Source organism: Athene cunicularia (genome assembly GCF_003259725.1).
Source record: "Athene cunicularia isolate RWA chromosome 4 unlocalized genomic scaffold, athCun1 chr4_part3, whole genome shotgun sequence".
NCBI lineage: Eukaryota > Metazoa > Chordata > Aves > Strigiformes > Strigidae > Athene > Athene cunicularia.
The window spans coordinates 16,595,337-16,617,154 of NW_020799100.1; the positions used below are offsets into that span (position 1 = coordinate 16,595,337).

Here is a 21,818-nt window from a genome sequence, read left to right on the forward strand (position 1 = left end):
CGGCCGTCGGGGGCGGTGGCGGCGATGGGGGCTCTCCCGGCGTTGCTGGGGGCCGCCTTGCTGTGGGCCGGCGCCGGGGCTCTCGTCAACCTCAAGTACTCGGTGGAGGAGGAGCAGCGGGCCGGCACGGTGATCGCCAACGTCGCCAAGGACGCCCGGGACGCCGGTTTCGTGCTGGACCCCCGGCAGCCCGCTGCCTTCCGGGTGGTCTCCAACTCGGCCCCCCACTTGGTGGACATCAGCCCCGGGTCGGGGCTGCTGGTGACCAAGCAGAAGATCGACCGGGACCTGCTGTGCCGGCAGAGCCCCAAGTGCATCATCTCACTGGAGGTGATGTCCAGCTCCATGGAGATCTGCGTGATCAAGCTGGAGATCAAGGACCTCAACGACAACGCGCCCAGCTTCCCCACTGACCAGATCGAGCTGGAAATCTCGGAGACGGCCAGTCCCGGCACCCGGGTGCCACTGGAGAGTGCCTACGACCCGGACTCGGGCAGTTTTGGTGTGCAGAGCTATGAGATCACCCCCAATGACCTCTTCGGGCTGGAGACCAAGACGCGGGGCGATGGGTCCCGCTTTGCCGAGCTGGTGGTGGAGAAGAGCCTGGACCGCGAGACCCAGTCCCACTACAGCTACGTGATCACGGCACTGGATGGTGGTGACCCGCCCAACTTCGGCACGGTGGAGCTGAGCATCCGCGTCATCGACTCCAATGACAACAACCCACTCTTTGAGGAGCCGGCCTACACCGTCAGCGTGCCTGAAAATGCTCCGCCAGGTACACCGGTCATCCGCCTCAACGCCTCTGACCCGGACGAGGGCACCAATGGCCAGGTCCTCTATTCCTTCCACAGCTACGTCTCCGAGCGGGCCCGGGAGCTCTTCCAGATTGACCCCCAGAGCGGCCTCATCACAGTGAGCGGTGCCATCGACTACGAGGAGGGTCACGTCTATGAGCTGGACGTGCAGGCCAAGGACTTGGGGCCTAACTCCATCCCTGCCCATTGCAAAGTGACTATCAGCGTCCAGGATGCCAACGACAACCCGCCCCTCATCAACCTGCTCTCTGTCAACAGTGAGCTGGTGGAGGTGAGCGAGAACGCCCCGCCAGGGTACGTCATCGCCCTTGTGCGGGTCTCGGATCGTGACTCTGGGGCTAACGGGCGGGTGCAGTGCAAGCTCCTGGGCAATGTGCCTTTTCGGCTCCAGGAGTATGAGAGCTTCTCCACCATCCTGGTGGACGGGCGGCTGGACCGGGAACAGAGGGACCAGTACAACCTCACCATCCAGGCCAAGGACAATGGCGTCCCCTCCCTGCAGGCCACCAAGTCCTTCACTGTCAAGATCACGGATGAGAATGACAACCATCCCCACTTCTCCAAGCCCTATTACCAGGTCATTGTGCAGGAGAACAACACCCCGGGGGCCTACCTCCTCTCAGTCTCAGCCAGGGACCCTGACCTGGGCCTCAATGGCAGTGTCTCCTACCAGATTGTGCCCTCCCAAGTTAGGGACATGCCTGTCTTCACCTATGTCTCCATCAACCCCAACTCCGGAGATATCTATGCTCTGAGGTCCTTCAATCATGAACAGACGAAGGCCTTTGAGTTCAAGGTCTTGGCAAAAGACGGGGGTAATCCCTCTCTGCAGAGCAATGCCACCGTCAGGGTGATTGTCCTGGATGTCAATGACAACACCCCTGTGATCACGGCCCCGCCGCTGGTCAACGGGACCGCGGAGGTGTACATCCCCAGGAACGCGGGGGTCGGCTACTTGGTGACAGTGGTCAAGGCAGACGACTACGATGAGGGTGAAAATGGCAGACTTTCCTACGAAATGGTGGAAGGAGACAGAGGATTTTTTGAGATAGACCAGGTCAATGGAGAGATAAGGACCACCAGAGCCTTTGGGGAGAATGCAAAGACAGCCTACGAGCTGATCGTGGTGGCTCACGACCATGGGAAAACATCTCTCTCGGCTTCTGCCTTGATTTTGATATACCTGTCTCCAGCCCTGGATGCCCAGGAGTCCATAGGATCTGTTAACCTCTCCCTGATTTTCATTATTGCTCTGGGGTCTATCGCAGCCATTCTTTTTGTCACCATGATCTTCGTGGCAGTCAAGTGCAAAAGGGATAACAAGGAAATCAGGACCTACAACTGCAGGTAAAGACATCTTTGTTTCTGTGCACCTGCCGGGTCTGCTTTGATTTTTGCTGTCACAGTTACTTTTCCATTTGCTGCTGTATCCCTGGGGGGTGGTGGTGTTACATTTGCTTTGGGAACAAAAGTGCGGTTCGCGTCCCTCTTAAGGAAATTTCCTGCGAAGCTTAAAAAAATCGTTCTCTGGGAGAAGCACAGAAATCTGTGCCGAGTAACGAATCGACTTAATTGTGCGGCTTGACAATCTGTTGCAGCATCCCTGATTTTATGCGCTCCGTCGCAGAAAGGGGGTGAGAACAGTTTTCCAGCAGCATGGCTGGTTCCCGCGGGCAGCCCCCGGTCCCCAGCGCAGCTCCCCAGTGCTTGTGAGGGGGGAACACCCCCCTCCACACACACACACACACACACACACACCCCCTCAGCCCACCGCAGCATCCCCGCAGCAGACGGGGCGAGCGGCCGCGGTGGCATCCGTAAGCCCTCGCTCGCCGTTCAAAAGAGCTATTGTGCGCCCGATGCGGCTCCTCGCCACGGCTGACGATGGAGCCAACTGGATAAAATAGTGGTGAAAATCACCCGGTTCCCCCCGATACGCTGCTCCAGCACCCGGCGCGGGCGGTTGGGCTGGGAGCGATGGGGCGAGGGAGGGTTTTTTTTGCGGCGCTGTGTTATTTTGCCCTGGCTGGAGGCGTGCTCCTGGGTCCGAAATGCCGGAGGGGAGGTCAGCCCCGCGCCCGGAGCCGCTGAAAGGCTGATAGGGGAAATCCAGTCCCCTGAATATGTAACAGCCCGGCGATTATTGTCTCTCTTTTACTATTCTCTGTGTTACACAAGTTAGGAGACAAATGCTAACCACACATGAATATCAATCAGATGCCATAAAAGAGCAGCTGCAATGCCTCATAAATGGTTTAATCCTGTTACTAGTGAAATAGCCATGACTTCTCCATTCCTTCGGCACCGAGTCGTTTCAGAGGGGAGGGATGGAAATTAATTTTGCTCTACCTTGGAAACGCACGCTCGCCCCCGGCAATTCTGTGGCGCAGAGGGATGTGCAGTCTTTAAAGTTTTATTTACGCAGAAATAATGCCGGAGAGTTTGGGTTTTATACCCCGTTTTCACAGCGTAAAGTGCGTTTATAAGCCTTTTTGCTCGATGGGGGAAAAATCATCTGCAAATAAAGGTCGGTCTGTGCTGTATTATGGGATGTCTAGCTTCAAGTGAAAGCTCCTACACCAGATTTCTTGCCAGCTCGGCCCATTAGAAGAGAATAGGACCTGAATGGATAAAAAACACGTTGTGGCGGTGCCCCTAACAGCTTCACACATATGTATAAGCCCTGGGTTTACTGTGACGGCTTAGGGATTAATGAAGTGCAGTTTAATTAAATAATTGGTCAATAGAGAAAGGACAGCAAAATGAATGCCTGCAGGAAATAATTGGGCTCTCGCATTGCCAAACTTAAACATTTAGGTAAACAAAACAATTAAAGCTTCATCAAGCATTGTTAGACGAGTCAGCAGCATATAGATTGTTGGCACAACAGAAATCCCTGCCTTCCCCTGATGTATTTGCACGCTCAGGGGGATGCAGGGGCTGTTATCAGTGTGCATCTGAGCAGGAGAAGTCAGCTGCAGAGGTAGAGCAGCGCCAGGTAGGCTCAGCAGCGGCTTATGACCATGGGGCACCCTCTCCCCACGCTGGGTGCGTGCCTTTAGGCTTTGCAGTGCCTTATTTTAGATGTTCTGGAGAGTTTTCATAGCATGTGTTAATTTATGAGGCACATAAGGTTATATGAGAGCTGTTCGACTTGGTGGCATTTTCATGCTCAGGCAATTAGCTTTCTGGAACAGGAATATTTGTCCAATATTTGCCTTTCTAGATAAATTGTATTATTTATTCATCCCATTATTTCTGTTGCAGCTATTGGATTTTTTTGTCTTTCTTTTTCTTTTTGTTTTTTTCTTTTATTTTTTTTAATGCTGTTACCGTAACAAGAAGAGGAGCAAAGTCCCGACTCTAAAATGTGTATTTCTAACTGTGGGTAGGATTTGATGAGCTTCCCTGGGAAATACCGAGCTGCCTAGTGCTGTGCATGTACAAATTCATCTGTGGGGCATTGGCTGGGGCTGTGTTGCTCCCTGGGGAAAGAGGAGCCACAGTCACTCTGAGCATAGCCAGTTAATGCAAGGTGCAGTCATATTTGTCATTATTTGGTCGAGTGGTGTTTTATGGTAACTTTTTTCCTCCAGTGTTTTTGCAGAAGGCAAACAAGGCACTTCATCAGTTCATTCTTTTGGCAGGTGGGAAGCAAAGAGGGAAAAGAAAGGCAGAGAAAAAAAGGCATGCAGTAAAAAAAAAAAAAGGTCAAAAAGGATCATTTCTCTTTGCAAAACACAGTTGTTGTTCTCCAGTTTCTAGAAGGCGAAAGCATTTCCCAGCAGAAAGGGGTGTGCATGTCGGGGGGGTGAGGGAGGAATAGGATGTGGTTGGAGAAAAGATTTCAAGTTATCAGGTATTATCAGGAGATAGTCAAAACACCAGCAATTTGGATAAAGCATTAATAAACAAACAGCCTTTGGAGTGTGAGAGAATAGAGCTTGCCAGCTAGGACTGCTTCTGGGTCTGCTTTATTTACTGCTATGGAAAATGAACTGGGAAAAAAATCTGCTATTCATTTTGAATTTTCATTACAGGGACCAAATTAAATCACTTTTAAAATCCTTATTATGCATGGAAATGAATGCAGGTACCCTTTTCAGTTCATGGATTTTAACATCTCCATTTTTCTCTTCTGCAGGCTGGACTTTACTCCTAGTAACTAAATATCAGCAATTACAAACACTACAAAAAACCAGGGGCATTATTCCTTCCCATTATTTTTCATATTTGACCTGAAAGCATTATACATATGAAAATAAGCTAAAGACCGTGTCATGCCACCAGACCCGAAACATGACGTAATGTGCATGACTAAGAAGCCTACATGGAGATGGGGGCCAAGCCCTCCGGGTTTCTGCCTGTTATTTAGCGGGGCAGGGTTCGGGATGCTCTCAGCTATTCATTTTCATTCTGTCCCCCAGAATTGCAGAATACTCCTACGGGCATCAAAAGAAATCAAGCAAGAAGAAGAAAATCAGCAAGAATGATATCCGCCTGGTACCGCGGGATGTGGAAGAAACGGATAAAATGAACGTTGTGAGCTGCTCCTCTCTCACTTCATCCCTCAACTACTTCGACTACCACCAGCAGACCCTGCCGCTGGGCTGCCGCCGCTCCGAGAGCACCTTCCTCAACGTGGAGAGCCAGAACAACAGGAACACCGGCTCCAACCACATTTACCATCACACCTTCACGGGGCAGAGCCCCCAGCAGCCCGACCTCATCATCAACGGGATGCCGCTGCCAGAGGTGAGTGCGGGCAGCCCGTGCCCCTGGGACATCAGTAATGGGTTTGCACATGGACCGCGGCCTGCGGGTCTGTTGGTGTAAGTGCTGCCGAAACGTCATGTTGAGAGAACAGGCAGTGGCGGTTTCCGTGTGTTGGACATCCCCGGATGAGGTAGTGATGGAGGACGGGCAGGGCGGAGCGGCGGGCACCCACCTTGCAGGTTCTGGGGCAGCCCTGACACATGGTGAGGGGTGGCTGTTTCACCCCCAGACACTGCAGAGACCCTCAGAAATGCCCAGGCAGGGATGCCGGCACGCGTGGGCCAGGCCAGGCTGCCTCCGTGCTGCCGGGAGCCTGGGAGGTGGCAGCTTTGCAAGTGGATTTTAAGTGCGGTGATGCTCGAGGGAGGAGATGCTCGTTGCCTTCACAGGAGTTTTTTAAAAGGTTGTTGAAAGCGGTGCTGGCGGCTGTTGCTCTGGAGGCAGCGGGTCGTGCTGGGGATGCCGGCAGCGCAGGATGCCGTGCCGTGACCGCCCGCACGCCTGGCCCGGTGCCGTCCCCTGGCCGTGCAGGACGGGCATATGCCGGCTGGCGTGGGAGGGATGCGTCGTACCTGCCGAAGGCAGGGAAAGGGGCTGCTCCGATCCACGTCATCCTCATCAGGTTCTTCTAATTCATCGGCTTTCCTGTACATCACAGGCATCATTTAATGTTGCTTGTTTGTCTCTCTTTGAATTATTGTTTGGTATTAAGCAAAGCAATCAAAGGTTTGTCATGTTTCCTGCTTTGAACAGAATAACAAAGCTGAAAAAGCAGCTGAAATATTTATGGCTTGCTCTGTTTTGCGTTCAGTGTGCTGGTGTAAATGCAAAATGATGCTGCTGAAGACAGTGGATCTGCTTCAGTTTTATACTTGCGCTATGGAGAGCAGAGCCTCTAAGAGAGAGTCTGCAGGGCTGCTGGAGAGGACTGGTGCCGGCGGGCCTGATCCTGCAGCTCTTGTATTGGCAAAATGCTTGTTGAACCCTGGTGTTTAACCTCCACTAAGGCTGCAGAACAAGCTCCTGAGAGGTCACGTATTGGTGTCAGCCCAGTTTTGAGGTGCTCCCAGCCCAACTGCTGGTCACTCAAATGACCACTTCAATGACCGGACGGTCGAGAGGGGTTTGTCAGGATCTCCTCCACAGATCGTGGGCGCTTAGCCCTCTTCTGCCCAGCCTGAGTTTTGAACCTCTCTCGCCCTCGCCTGTGCAGGCTCCTCGCCGTACGGCATTGCCTTCTCAGGGTTACCCGCTGAGATGCTGTGAGGAGGCAACTTCTGCACAGGTGCACCAGCACAGCCCAGTGCAGCCGTCTGTGCCTGCGGGGCTGGGAGCTCCCCCTGCATCTGGGAAGGTACAGCGGGAGCAGCTCAGTGCTGGTCCAGAGAATTAAACCTCGATTTAATGTCTGATGTTCATATAAAGACTGTAATAGAGTTTCTCAGCAATATGTGAATAGAAATGACCTGGATATAAGCACTCATATATTCTACTTGCATGTATCCAGCCACAGAGCTGAGCGGGCTCTGCTCCTTCCAGATGCCCCGATGGAGAGAGGCAGGGACTTTGCATCTGAGTCTGAGTCAGAGCGGTTTGAGATAAGTCTCTCTCTGGTTAAATAAGGCAGAGGAGCTGCTACTAAATCCACCTGCACTTTGCGCTGTGCCTGGGCAGGCCGGGAGCAGGAAACACCACCATCACATCAATGCTCAGATTTGCCTGTGCTCTTTGCTGAGTCCCAGCTGGGGCTCAGGGTGCTGCCTGGGGGGGTGCATCCTAAGGTTGTGGGTGACCATCATTGCTGGGATGCTGGGGGCAGTGGTCCCTGAGGAATCCCTGCCTTTCTGGAGCGGTCTCCTTTGGAGAGGGGTCTCAAGCACATCTCTGGCTGGTGCCTTGCTACAGGCATCAAGCAGAGGAGCACCCTGTCAGCCTGTGATTCACTGCCACAGACAAAATTCAGTCATAAAATCCATCACGTGTTGGCATTAGCCAGAAGTGCGCGCCGTCAGTGAGAGGTCTGTGGTGCTGGGAAGGAGGGAAGGACCATCGGGAACATCATAGTGCAGCTGATAAAGTTAACAGGCAGCTGCAGGCAGAAGACCACATTGCCCGTGTTCCTCCTGGACGTAGCGGTTAGCCTGGGGTTGGGTGGCACGTGCTCTCCAAAGACTCCCACCACCTTGCGCACCCTCATGTGAGGCAGCCGGGACTGTTGTTGCTTCTCCGTGTTCCTCCAGCTCGCCTCATTTCCCCATCACTCGTGCAGGTGGGATGCACTGCAAAGAGCTGGTATCTTGCCTGGAGAAATAAACGTGTCTCTTGTAATGAGTGCCATGAAGTGTCAGCTTAAAACATGCCCTCCAGCAGCCCTGCAAGCGCGCAGGAGGGCAGCTGGTGGCTCTTCAGTCCTGCTAAGGGACCAGCAGCTCGTGGGTGAGTGCTCTCGGGGAGAGCAGCATGTCCTGACAGGGATCTGCTCGCTCCCTGGGGATGCTTTTGGACAAAAGGGCAGGGCCAGGGCACGGGGAGGAGAAATCTCAACTGGAAGTTGCTTAAAAGTTTGCTTTAGGGTGGGAATTTTTATGTTTTTTGGCAGAGTCCCAGTATTATGCTTCCAGCTGTTGCAAGGGAAGTTATCTTGCTGGCGGTGTGGGTTCTACTGGCTCCTAAAAATCCAGGTGGCCCCTGAGAGTGAGTAGGTTCAGTGGTGACTAGAGTGACATCCCTGTCCTGGCACACAGGGTGACACAGAAACTCCATGAAAGGTGCTTCCACGGGGGAGCATCGCAGCCTCATACCCACCATAGCCTGTCGGTGCCTTAGCAGGTGTTGCGGTGTGATGATATGCCTTTGAAGTGTGCTATTGGTACACCTCCAGGTGGTGACGATTTAATAAATACAATTCCTGCCCAGGCTTTCCAGAGCCAAGCCATTCCCTTCAGTGCATCCAGCGGGACTTTGTCTGGGCTGGTTTGCATCACCTCCAGTGACGAGGCTGCCGGCATTTCCCCTGGGAGCCTTTAGGAGGTGTCAGCGTTGGGAAGATATTGCTGCTGCTCCACCTAGGAGTGACTTTTCCTGATGGGAAGGCAAAGCATCCGTTGATAAAAGATAAAATACAGAGGTAAACGTGTCGCTGATGGTGTCACTTAGCATATGATGGTTGTGGCTGGGAGTAAGTGCTTGCCTCTGCAGACACGCGCTGTCCTGGCAGCGGTGTGTTTCCAATGTAGCTGGTCTTTAATGTGAAGCTCATTTACTTTAACAGTCAGGAACCTTGAAATAAAAGTCCCCAAGGATGGGTTGTTTGTGGAGCTTCCGGAAATGTTTCCTCCCGCGCCGCAGCGGTATGCACAGTGGCAGGTCTCGGGGCTGGCGGTGCCGTGCTGGTGGTCATTTGGTTCCTTGGTGCTCCTCAGCTTTCCCCACTGATCCAGAAAGGATTAAAGAGTGGGGGCTGTAAACCCACTCTGAGGATGCAAAAGAAGTTTGAGACAACCCTTGAAAAGCTTTTCCCCTTGGGTGGGGGCCGGGCTCAGCTGCCAGCTCAGTTTGTGACAGGGCACAGCTGCCAAGAGAGCATCGGGAGGTGGCGGGGGATGTCCCGGGGGAGTTCAGGACATGCAGTGGTCCTTTGGGTGCTGGGGTACCACTTGGGGACCCCTGCCCATGGCCTTTTAGCATCCTTGTGACTGTAAGCAGCAATGGCAAAAAGCATTTGTGAGCAGCTCTGGTGATCGTGGCTGACAGTGGGAGGCTTGGCCCCCATTAGTATTTCAACTTGTTTTGCAGGAGGGCAAGTGGGACATGTTGGAGCTGCAAGGGCATTGCCGGTCAGAGGCTTTGCTGCTGCCGAGGGCTTTTTTTTTTTCCTTCCTACTGAGCTGGAGGAGAAGTCAGCTTTGAAACCAAAAGGGCTTGTTGTCAAGTTTTGTGCATATATTACTGGAAGTTGTACCAGGAGATTAAAAATCAAAATTAATAGGAGCCATTAAGCAGCTTCCTTGATAAAAATGCACGTTGCATTGGGGTGGTGTGGAAACCGGTCTGAATGCTGAGCCTTTTAGGATCTGCGGGACACGACTCGCATGCAGAGCAGCCACCTTTGGGTAACACTTACATGCCTGGATTTTGACTTCATGGTTTTAAAAAAACCCAATGTGTGTGTAGTGGCTGTGTCTGTGTTTCAGAGACAGTTTTGCATCCAAAATCTCTGCCACTTTGGGAAATGGTGCCGCAGCATCACGTGCTGCCCTGGGATGCGGAGCATCTCCCGGGGCATGGCAGCTTGATCTGCCCCTATGCCTGCCCTGGGGTTGCAGTGGTGGCTGGTCCCTGGCAGGACCCAGAATGGGAGAGGTGAGGAGGTGTGAAATGGGAATGGATGAGCCTTGTTTGAGAGGCCAGATGTTCACAGGTGGAATTAACATGGAGGTTCAGGACTGGGGGTCCAGGATGGCTCCATCGTAGCAGCGACAGGGAAGCAGGAGCACGGCTGTTACACCATAAGTGGGGTGTGGATCAGTCACAGCCTTGCTCTGGTGCTACTTTGGCAGGTCCCGCTGGAGGAGGTCAAGGTGGAGCAGCCACCGATCCAGCAGGACTCGAGTCCTCCAAGGACCCACATGCCCCACAGCTCCCAGACCTGCGTCCGGCCCCAGCCCTGGGGGGGTCGTGGCTGTGGTGATTTGCCATCTCCCGAGCTGGTGGCCACCATCAGTAAAATGGGGAATTACTGGTTTTAGTGATAATCCTGGTCTAATCCCCCAACCTTGATACACTCCTGCGTAATCCTCACTCACACTGATTTCGTTTGGGCTCCTTGTGGCAGTGGGGATTATTTGAGCAAGCAGCAGTTGCAGGATAAGGCCCTGTTGGTTTCAGATATGCTTTTTACTACCTGGAAAGCGTTCTCCTAACTGTAGGAAATGGTTTTCTAAGCACAATAGAGCAATTTTCATTTCAGGCGACACCGGCAGTTTTTGCTCTGGCTATCTGGCGGTGTTAACTAAAGCACATTTCTCCAACACACTAAGATTTTTGTTTTGTAAGAAATGAAATCAGCGTGGCTGTTCCTCTTTCTCTGTCATTTCTCTACTTGTCAATTCTTTCTTCCCCTCCAGCTTATCCTCCTCTTCTCCGCTAGCCTTAAAAAGCCCCCAAAGTGTCTGTTATAATCACATTTTGTGTGTTACAACCAGAATGAATGTACTCACTTTAATATGCTGGGTTTGAGGAAATCAGTTTCTGTCTGGTATAACAGACAATTTGTTATAAACCATGCCATTTAGAAGTGAAGGGCCTTGCTTTAGTGTAACGCTGGGGAAACGTCATGATACATAATTGGAAGGGATTTGGCTTGCTTCTGAGTAATACTGTGTATAGAGCAGGGGGAAAATAAAGGAGATAATTTCCAACCCTGAGAAAGTTTGTGGTGCTGAGACATGCCAGGCTGTTGAAATAAGGCTTATTTTCAGCGGGGAGAATAATTAAAGCATTATCAGCGATGATGTTCGACTAGTCGGAAGGCTGACTTCGCAGCGAGCGTTGCCAGTCTTGTTTTCTCCTTGGGAGGTCACTGTAACTCAGCACTTTTTTGTGCCTGCGATGCGCACCGCGATGGGTAAGCACAGGTCATGGCTCTCATTAGTGCCTCTGTGTTTCTGTGCCTGTGCATCCCTCTCTGGGAGCTAGCGGCAACCTTTATTCTCTGAGAGCCCGCCGAAGAGGAGCGATGCTTTCAGCTTTAGGTAGCGACTGGTTATCCCCTCCCTGGGGAGAGCTCGCCGGGCCCTGCCAGGGCAGCCAGCGGGCACACTGCACCTCCCGGGGCACCAGAGCCTGCGGGGTGGGAACCCCAAACCTCCCTGGATGCTCTCCCTACTCACCCCTAATGTGCCCCGAAATCGCAAGTCCCAGCAAGTCCCTCGGCTTAACTACTCCCAAAGTGTTTTCTGTATTGCTGCATGTTCCCTGACCTCTCCAAGCGTCGGAGGCTGACATTATGGAAATCAGCAGCTTTTTATTCCGTCCCGAGGTCAGCCTAACCAAATTATACATCTCCTAATGTAATCGCTCCAAGCTCTCCGTTTGGAAAAATTCATTTGAATACGTTGCAACAGAGATAAATACGCCAGCTCCCATTCACGTTTAACCATGTCTCTCACTGACGGCCACGCTCGCTGCGCTGTGACTTAGCCTTTAGTTCAACAGGCTTTGGCTTCTCATAGAATCATTTAGGTTGGAAAAGACATTTAAGATCATCAGGTGCAACTGTAAATCCAACCCTGCCAAGTCCACCACTAAGCCATATATTTTCTGCAGGGTGGTGTGGGGCTGCGACCCTATCCCAGCACCGATTTGGGTTTTCCAGGGGTTTTCCAGCACGCAGCAGTGTCCCCGCTGGGTGGGACCAAGGGGGTTTGCTGCAAGGGTCTGTGGAGGAATGAGGGCTGGTGTGTGGTGTAGTGGCAGTAGCCAAGCTGTATTTAACAGTAAAACCCCTGTCCTCTGATGGCAAGACCAGGAGTGCTCAACATGGATGTGATTGTATGATTATATATTACCTACTGTGTGTCTTATATATTATCTGTTATGTACTATAGGCTATATGATATACACAATGTATTTATAAGCATATAAAGTGTATAGAATTATTACATATTGTACCTAATTATGTAAATAAGTATATAATATGTCATATAGCCATATATATATTTCATTCGGTTTTATGCTACTGGTTTGGGTTTTATAGTTCACTCTTGCTGAAAGCAGAGAGGCTTGTCTTGTTTTCCTTTTAGTAAATTTGAATTCCTCATGCATAACTCTTACTTGTTGAGTCTATAAAAAACCCCCCTGTAACTATATTTACATGGCAGATAAGATTTAATTCCCTTAAATTAGGAGAGATTTATAGTAAGGTTGGGTTTTTTTTTTAAATTACATCAGAAGGGTGGTCTTGCATGATACTTGTGACCTTTCTTACAGTAGTTTCCAAATGAATTCCTGTTCTATTGAGCGATTTAAACTCTGTGGTTTTTCCCTGTCGTTTACTTTGCATAAAGCACACACTCTGTGCAAAGGTATCGTTAAGGCCAAGTGCACATAGCCTTTGAATAACCTTCTGCGCATCTGCCTGGCTCTGTGGAAGAGCTGTGTTTTCCAGCTGCCATCTCCTCAAGTCCTTCCTGAGGGCTTTGAGCTAGAGAAGCTTCTCAGCCAGGTGCCCTCCCAGGTCCTCAGGCTCCTGCCCTCTCTGTGGGTGCCCTGCTTGGGTCTTTCCTAAATTCCCCTCAGCTGGCAAGGCAGAGCCCTGCCTGCCCTTTGTCCCTTGCCCACCTCCATCCACAGGTTCTGCCTGCCGGCTCTCCAGTGATGAGCCCTCCATCTCTCCTGGGAGACCCCTCCTCTCGCCCCTCTTGCCCCCTCGGATGGTGGCTCCCACTCTGGTGTGAGGGCTCAGATGGGGGGACCCCCAACCCTGCCCACTCCCCCTTCCCTGCCAGGCCGCCTACAGGGCTGGGCATGGCCTTGCTTCAATAAATGATTAGATATTGTTCCCAGTAGAGGCTATAGTTGAGTTCCAATCATTTTCTCTTAATTAAAATACAGGATGGTCTTATTTGTAGCATAAATAGTTGTAATCTGTGTACTTATAAGTGTAATTATAATTTAAATTAGAGCGTGCTCTGAATTGGCAATGGATGGGGTGCTCTGCAGGCAGTGCCACCCTCACAGGGCTGTGGTATGAGTTGTCTCCTGGGATCTCCTGCGGTCCCGGTCCCCTCCGTCCCCAAGGGACCATTGCCCAGGGTTCAGCAAAGGGACAATGAGGCTGTTGACAGCTCCCAATTTCCCTGTGTCTGCTGGGGCAGAGCTTGCCCATAGCACATGTTGGAGGGTTTGTTGGAGAAGAGACCGCAGCGTCATCGCTTCAGTGTCTTCCTCTAGTTTCTAGTCTAAATTTGGAGTGAAGTAATGGCTTATGTCAGCTGGCCAAGTGATTAGTACTCAGCCTCAAAGTGACTCCCTGTTTAACATGGAATTATGGTGAGTTCTTGTTAGAGTGGCGAAGGCTGGAGGGCGGCGGCTGCAAACACTGCAGCGGACAGACGTGCATCGCAGGCGCTGCGCTTCACACACCCGCTGAGGGAAACCCTGAGCGCGCGGCAGGTAACCCCAGCTGCTCCTCCTCCTCCTCACACCCAGCACATCGGGCGGGTCTGTGATAAACACTGTAGGTCTGTGTGCGTCAGAGCCGTGTAGATGAGGTCCTCGTCTCGATGCCCTCTTGGCCACCGGAGATCTGGACGTGAATCCTTCTTAGTTCTCACGGGGATCTGGAGCTTGTCAGATTATACCATCTTTTGTAATGGCAGGTGTATGCCACAGGGCAGGTTTTAAAATTCCCATGTTGCTGGATTGCATTAACCCATCCTAAGTCAGGTATGTAAAATTCCATTAAGCAAAAACCCTCTGGCATTTTCTCACCCGTGCTCGAGCTCTGCAGGCTATGCTAATGCAGTGCGTTTGCTCATCTATTAGGAGGATGATGGCTTTAAAATAATAACATTTATCTTTGGCAGCGGACCTACAATAGTGCACGCTGAGTACAATTTTGTGAAAGGCTCTGCAGATGTTGCCTCATTCAATCTGGGTCAAAAAGAGTGCTTAGAATCATAAAGGTTAGAAAGAGATCAAATAATTCGGCAGTTTTATTGCTGAATAATGTACTTGGAAAATATCATTCACCATTATTAGACTAAGTGAGTACAGAAAACACAGGACTCAATAGTCATTTCTCAGTATTGGCTGATTTTACTGTTTTTATAATGTAGCTAAATTCCCTGTTATTGATTCTAGCATTGATTATCGATCTGGAAGTCTAAATGCATGTGCTGGTGGGAGCACACGGGAGTGAGACCATTAGGGAATTAGGCTTCCGCACCTCCCTGCAGTGCCTGGCAGTGGGCAGCACGCCCGTGGGGCAGGTTGATGCTACTTTTGGGGAGCTGTCAGTGTTTTGGGAGCCGTCTTCACAAACAAAGATGAAAAAACAGGAAAATCACCCATTTTATGTGTGTTCTTTTCCATACTTGCGAGCTGACATAAACTTGGTAACTCAAATGCAGATGGGCTGGGACGCCAGCACCGGGATGGGGGCTTGGTGCCCACGTCTGTAACTCCCGTCACCTGCTCCCTCCTGGACTTTTCATATTCAGATTCACATCTGGATGCTCTGGCAGGGACCCAGCTTCAGTGACATTTAGTAATCAAATCCACATGGCTGTTGGCTTAGAAACAGCATCCAAACCTGTCTGCCCCGTGAAACGCTTTTCTAGATGCTTGCGAGCAGTTCCTCTGCTGTCTTGTTTAGCCCCCACTGTGGCTGTGTCCCCTGTTTGGAGGGGAAATACCGTGCTTGGGCTGCGATCCTTCCCTCTACGTCAATTAATTGCAGGGGTTGGGTTAGTGAGAGATCAAAGCCATGGTCCCATATGGGCTCTGCATCCCGTGGTGAGCCCGTGGACCAGAGGAGGCAGCATTGCCATGGGAGCCACGGGCTCCCGCTGGGCTGGGGCTCGCTCAGCTGCACAACGGATTACTTTGTGTGGAAAAAAAAAGACAAATTTTGGAATATGTTCATCTCTTGTTCTCTGCACTTAGTTGTTGTCAGCATTAATATGCCATTAACACACGCTCATTAGGAGGAGAATGATTATACCCTGCAGAATATGGGAGAAACCTTCATTAGGCACTAACATATTGAACCAGGCTGCAAACTTCACTTGGGAAAACTGGAGAAGTTTCTGCTCAGCATCAGGTTTCCCTAATTTCTCCTCGCTGGTCTGATAAAAGCACCTCGTCTTCTAGTACATAACTTTTGGCCAGGGCTGCAGGTGATGCACAGGTAGCCTGGGCTCAGGCTTCAGGACCGAAATCCTTCTCAGAACTTCAAATCCATCTTTCCCCAGTTTGAAAATGTCCTTATCAGAGTTTATTTTGGCACGCAAAGAGGACGCGAGCCCGTGTCCCCCCTCCAGGGGCCATGCTGGCTCTTCAGGCTTAACGAGATGAAATCTCTGCAGAGCTGGGAGATGCTCAGGAACAGATTTGTTGAGAAAGGAGGTGTCATTTCTACATCCTTGCTTTTCACACTGTAACGACGTTTTAAGCGTTTGTCTGGCCTTGCTGCCTCCAGTCTGAAGCCATAACCTGCCATGTGTGACAGGGCAATTGCTCGCCCTGGTAATGATTACAGCGGAGCCCGGCGTTGTTCCCTTGTTTGCTTGGCGCGTGGCAGCTCGAGGCATGTGCGTGGTGCTCTCTTAAAGTCAATCAATAAGAATAATTGCAAGTTCAGGTGGGGGTGAGGGAGGAGAGTGCTGTAGCAGACAAATATTTGCAGATTAAGACCCTGTTTACATGCAGATGCCTCTTGTGATAGGTAACAAGGGACGGACAATAAGGACCATATGTGGTATTTAATCAGAATTTATTCTAAATGGGGTGATTTCATAGATTTCCAGGGAGCTGACAGCTGTCCTCTCTATTAAATGTGAGCGTGCTGCCTCCGTCCCTGCCCCGCTGCCCTGTCTGCCCCGGGGTTTTTCAGGATTCTGCAGCACTGGCGGTGGTGGCATTGCGGTCCTGTCCCCTCTCGCCTCTGTATAGGTGCAGCCAGAGGGAATCCCACAGATCAGTTTTCACTTACAAACCTCAGCAAAGGAAAAATGTCATTTGCTGGGCCTGGATTTCCCATTGTGAAGGTGAATGAAAGCTTAACCATGTCAGGAGCGCAGGAAGGCGCTGGGGGAGGTGGCCCTTTCTTCTCATGCCCACAGCAGCCACGGAAGCAGCGACGCTGGGCTGAGCGATGCCTGTGGCCTGCAGGACAGCCAGCAACCGCCCGACAGGCTGCAGCTGCTGCTGGTCGTGGGGACACCCAAACTGCAGGTTGGAGGGTTTTTTTCCTGTAGAGATGGAGACACAGAGGGCTGGAGCTGTCCACCCTCAGCTCATGTTGCCTTTGGTGACCTGACCCCCCTTTTGTCATTGATCCTGAAGCCTAATAATGAGGAAGTACGCCAAAGCCAGGGAGATGACCCATGATTATCTGTCATTGACAGGGAGGGAAATGAGGTGGCAAAGGGAGATATCAACTTGTGACAGGTCAGGCTTGGAAGCTTTTTGGTGTCTACCACTGCCTTCATTAGGTGTAGAGTACCCTCTCCTGGCTTGTGGTGGCTGGACAGACAGGCAGATGGACACCCTGGCTGTCGAGTGGTCCTCCCAGCATCACCCAACTTCTCCTTGGTTGTTTCTCCTCTGACCTTAATGACTCCCTCTCAGCTCGCCCTGCTGTCCGCAAGCAGAGCAGCCACAGGCTCCCATCTAATTGCATCTTGCCACGTTGGAAACGTAGCTGCGTCCGTTTGCTGGATGCTGCGTGACTCATGTAATCACCATGCGAAATGCATCATTCATAAACTGTTTAGCACGACCTTTTGTACAGTAGCACTAATTATTATTATCACAGAAGCCCAGTAAACTAGACTAGTAATTATCAGGGATTTATTTGAATGGACAGCTAAGCTATTCTTGGCAAGTTAGTCAAAGCAGTTGTCATGACAGCCACACAAATGTGTCTCATGAATTGGGTTAATTAGGGTAATTAATAACTGTTGTTTTGCCCTTTTTAACAAGGTATTGCCTAGACGCTATCAAAAAATAGCAATTGTACCTAACAGAAATAGTTGTCTTCTAGCAGCAACCTTCAAATCACAAAATCAAAGTAGTAAATACCCGTTGGGTTGTTGTTTCACAAAGGAATGTGTCATCCTTCTCCTCGCACAGAAGCAGAGACTAAAAGGGTCTGTTGTAATTTTTCTGCTGAGCTTCCCCTGCTGTGTAGTGTTATCTAGAGATTGGTCATCATCATTATTGATATTACTGTTATTTATTTTAATGCCGTGCTGCTCCGAGCTATAGTCGCAGAGGGACCTTTGCTGTGCCTGGCTCTGTGTGAGTGGTGAGGGCAGCCCCAAGGTGCTCCCATCGGTTGGAACAGGCTCTGCACATGGCAGGACTTAAAGCCCATTTTAAAGTCATGCCCGTAAATTGTTGCTTTGCTGGGGCATCGTCACCATCCTCATCAGGATGGCTGGTGCTCTCTCTCAGCAGAGCATCTGCTTCTTTCGAAAGAAGGGTTGAACAAATGGTTTTGGCTTTGTCATGGTTCTTGCTGATATTGAGTAGTGGTGGTAACTAAAGCTCTTAATAACCAAGTAGCACCAAAGAGCCTCAAAAGGAAAAAAAAACCCAGAGTCCCCATCCCAGGGAGTGCCCTGGGCACCCCTGACTGACTCACAGGGGGACGGCAGCCTGTGATGGTGCTGGTCCCTGTCCCACGCTGGTGGCTTGGGTTCTTGCTGGCACAGAGCACATCTCCCCAGAGACTGCAAGATTTGGTGCTGATTATTAAAAATGGCCCAAGATTACAGATGCGACTGAGGAATATTACATAAGTTTTGTAGAAAAATGACCTGAATAGATGAGTGAAGGCTCTGGCTGGTTCTCCAGCTGCACCGAGCCCTGTCTATTTATATCACCTCTGGGCTTTCGAAGCCCTCTTTTAACTAAAGCTTATTTGATAACACACGTCTTTTAAAAAGAAAAGAATAAAAAAAAAAAAAAGATGGAAAGGGGGGAAAAAAACCCTAAAGAAAAACACCTCTATGGAGAAGGTAGGGTTTTAATGAAGAAATATTTTACACTATTCTCCTACAACCTTAGGGCTAATAGCCTGGAACTGGTACTTTGGCTCCTTAAAAAGCCCAACAAGACAAGCCAATTACGGCCTCTGAAACATTTTTATTTTTAGTTCCTTGTAATAGCAATTCATCCTCGGCTATGGTACATTAACTGGAAGGAACAAGAAGTAGTAAGGTTTTGGCATCTTTGTAATAACCAACAGGCTGTGTTTACCAGGCTGTTAATAATGTGGGGTGGCTGTCGGGCAGGGGGAGAGGGCAGTGTGGGGATGGAGAGGGGCATCCAGTTAGCGCTGGAGCAGAGATCCCCTAATCTGGCGAGCACTTTATTATCATTTATTTCCCTACAGTTTATTCTTGGAGAAAACAGGCTCTTGTTGGGCTACATTATTCCATTTCCTGGCACCCCTGAGCTGGCAGAATGACTCAGAGTGGAGAAAGGGCTTCTAGGAGGGTTCTGGTGTGTCCCCAAGGATGCTGGAGCCAGTGTGGCATGTTTTGGGGGGCAGTGTGTTTTCAGGGGAGCTGAGCTGGGCTGGGCTGAGCTGAGCTGAACCGAGCCAGGCTTTGCATCCCGCTCCCCACCCAGGCTCTGCACGTGGTGCTGCGGCCACTGAGGACAGCGATGGCAGCAGGGAGGAAGGCCAGTCCTGCGCAGGTTTGCGGTCAGTCTCATAGCTACAGGGTAATTTTGTGGGCTGGAGAGATGTGTTTTCCTGCCCAAGTAGGAAAAAAAAAATTAAAATAGGGGAAAACATGTTTTGATAAATAATTTTGTTGTGAGAAAAATCCCCCTGAGGCTTAGAGTGGGAGCTGGCTTCCACCAATTGCAAGCCTTCCCATGCAAATACAGATAAACAATGTAAATTCTAACAGGATGAGCACACGGGGCAGTGTTCACCTCAGTTTTGTTATCCGCTGTTGCTGGGGAATTTTAGCTGAAGCCAGGTGAAAGCTGCTGGTGCGGAGGTTTCACCCCAGAGCCGCGTGTGGATGTGCACAGCAACGTGCCAGGGCACACGTGGGATCAGATCAGGCCTCCAGTGAAGCCGTAGGATGAAGTTGTCTGTGGGGTGTGTGGGTGATACGGGAAGTGCTCGTTGCTTGCTCAAAAATCAGAAGAAATGGGGTTTGCACTGAGACACAGGGCATGGCCGAGGTCTCCGTGCCACCCATCCTCCCCTCCCCAGCTGCTCCCAGTGCTGCTGCCTGCTACGACACCTGTCTAGGTACCCCTGGCTGAATTTCTCCCCGCTAAGCCACAAAGTGGGGAAATCCTGTCTGCTACCACAAGCCCCCTTGCCCACCACGCTGGGCTGCCTCAGGGGCATCCCCATCTCCTCTGGGGTGCAGAAGCGGAGCGAGGCGCCCCGTGGCAGCCTGGCTGCCCGTTTCGGTGCCCGGCCCCATCTCCGTGTGCCCCCTGTGCCCCCTGCCTGCCCCAGGGCTCGTGCAGCTCAGGGATGCAGCCAGCGGGGCGGCCGCCCCGGCATCCCGTCACTCCGATGTGCCGAGCTGGCAGCGGCATCTCACGCCTTTGCTATTTTTAACTCAGCTGCAATGATTTTTGGTTTTTTTTTTTTTTTTTTTTTTTGCAGTGACAAATCTGTGATTTCTCCTGTTCCCTACAAAACGCATCGGTCTGACCTGCCGCTCCAGAAGGTGAATGACAAGGAGTTTTATTTAGCCCTAGTGATGGGAACATTTAAAAAAAGGTTCCTCTGTTATATTTGTTTTCATTCCTAATGGCAGGAGGCAGGGAAAGGACAGTTCTGAAAGGTTTTTTAACAAATCTGTAAGTCATGGCCCATTACCTTGGGGCTGCTGATTAGATCCAGATTGTTTCTCGCACTACTTAGGGAGGGGTGTAGTCCAGGCTGGAAGCCGTGTACATGGATCCATTACGCATTTGAAAGTCCCAGGCATAGGTGATGGGAAAAAACCTTTTTATTAGGTTTACTGGCTATTATATCCCCAGAGGGAATTTTCCTCGGTGTATCGAGGCAGCATGCCTGCACAGAAAGCTGTGCCCCAGGGGGCTGGTGAGCTCGGCCCTGTGCCCACTGGTGGGCACATGGGCGGGAGACATTGCCCCCCTGCCCCAAAATCCCTCCTGCCCCAGCCCCAGGGGGGAGCACGGGGCAGCTGCTGGGGCATCGCCAGCATCCTGGCTACTCACGGTCCAGGGAAGGCATCTGTATGCTTTCTCCTGGAAAGCATGCCCCTGTTTTGGGTCAATATTTTGCTTTTTTGATCGACTTTGAGGAGGTGGTGCCAAGCGGGTGCCTGCCCCAGCGGTGCTGCTGGAGGGACCAATGTGCCACAGCCACCCAAGAGCTTTTTGGTTATAGGTGCCATCTGAAAGTAAGGCAGGTTTTTTATTATTGCATTTTTGCTCTTCATAACCATATTGTAGATTTCTGATACGTTGACAAAATCAACCAGGTGACACTATTTGCGGCTTTCAGGAGTGTAATTATGGCTTCATTCCGTGTTGCCGCTCTCGGGATTCAATCTGGGTTTCTAATCCTATACCCTTTTTCAAAATCACATCACATCAGCTCCTTTCCTCCTGCCTCTGATACATTTTCAGACAAAAAATGACAAAGCCTGTATTTATTTGGGGAGGGGACAGGAGTTCAGCACGGATTAGTGGGCATGCCTGTGCTGTAATACAGTCTGGTTTGATACTTCTCACGCTGATGAACGGGGTGATGCTAAAGGATGAACTCTCCCAGTGATTTCTCCGCAATGCTTTTTATTTCATCAAGAGAAAATGGAGGCTGGACTCAGTTCCTTCAGTGTTTAATAATGTCCATCAGAACCAAATGCCCTTTATTTAAGCGGCACTAATAATTAGAGGGTCAGTGGTGTTAAGCAGCCATGGAGTCTGGCTCTGAGGAATGTTCATTGTGCCTCATTAAATTTGGAATTAGTGCTTAAAAGGTCAGAAATAAATATTCTGTTTATATTTCGGGGATAGTAAATCTAAATGGATGCTGTGTTTGCACATCCTCGTCTCTGCTCATTCCTGCTGAACCGAGTGAGGCACCGCTCCATTTGGTTTAGGCAGCAATCAGAGTGTCTGCAAAAAAGCCCAACCCCAAAACCAACCCTGGTTTCATTGATCAAGGGCAGGAAAATGATCTGCTGTATTACATCTAATTATAAAACATCAATATCAGATGCTAAATGCACTTACTTTTTCAGAGACACTATGTTGCTAGTTCACAGTTTGCAATCTCGTGTATTATAGGCTTTAGCAGTGAGCTGGGATATAGGTAGATGGCTGCAAAGGGAGATGCCAGAGGTCAGATCCTTTTAACCTTTATTGAACTCCTCCAGGTGACTGACTCTTAAATGCTCCTTAATAAGAGCCGAATTGCTTCATGTTTTCCTTCCGTCTTACCCGAGGCTGTTGACGCAGCAGAGGTGCATCCCTCTGCCT

The 21,818-nt window shown here is 50.6% G+C and overlaps 1 protein-coding gene across 2 annotated transcripts in view; it reads left to right on the plus strand.

Moving 5' to 3' along the window:
• The first annotated feature begins 6 nt into the window (after positions 1 to 6).
• The window catches only part of PCDH19 (protocadherin 19), a 59,652-nt gene continuing 37,840 nt past the window's right edge, over positions 7 to 21,818 (plus strand). For both annotated transcript variants that reach the window (XM_026848591.1, XM_026848592.1), the window contains exons 1-2: positions 7 to 2,165; positions 5,246 to 5,573. In XM_026848591.1, coding sequence (XP_026704392.1) covers positions 25 to 2,165; positions 5,246 to 5,573 — 2,469 coding nt within the window. In that variant the 5' untranslated portion in view covers positions 7 to 24. The remainder of the gene's footprint in view (positions 2,166 to 5,245; positions 5,574 to 21,818) is intronic.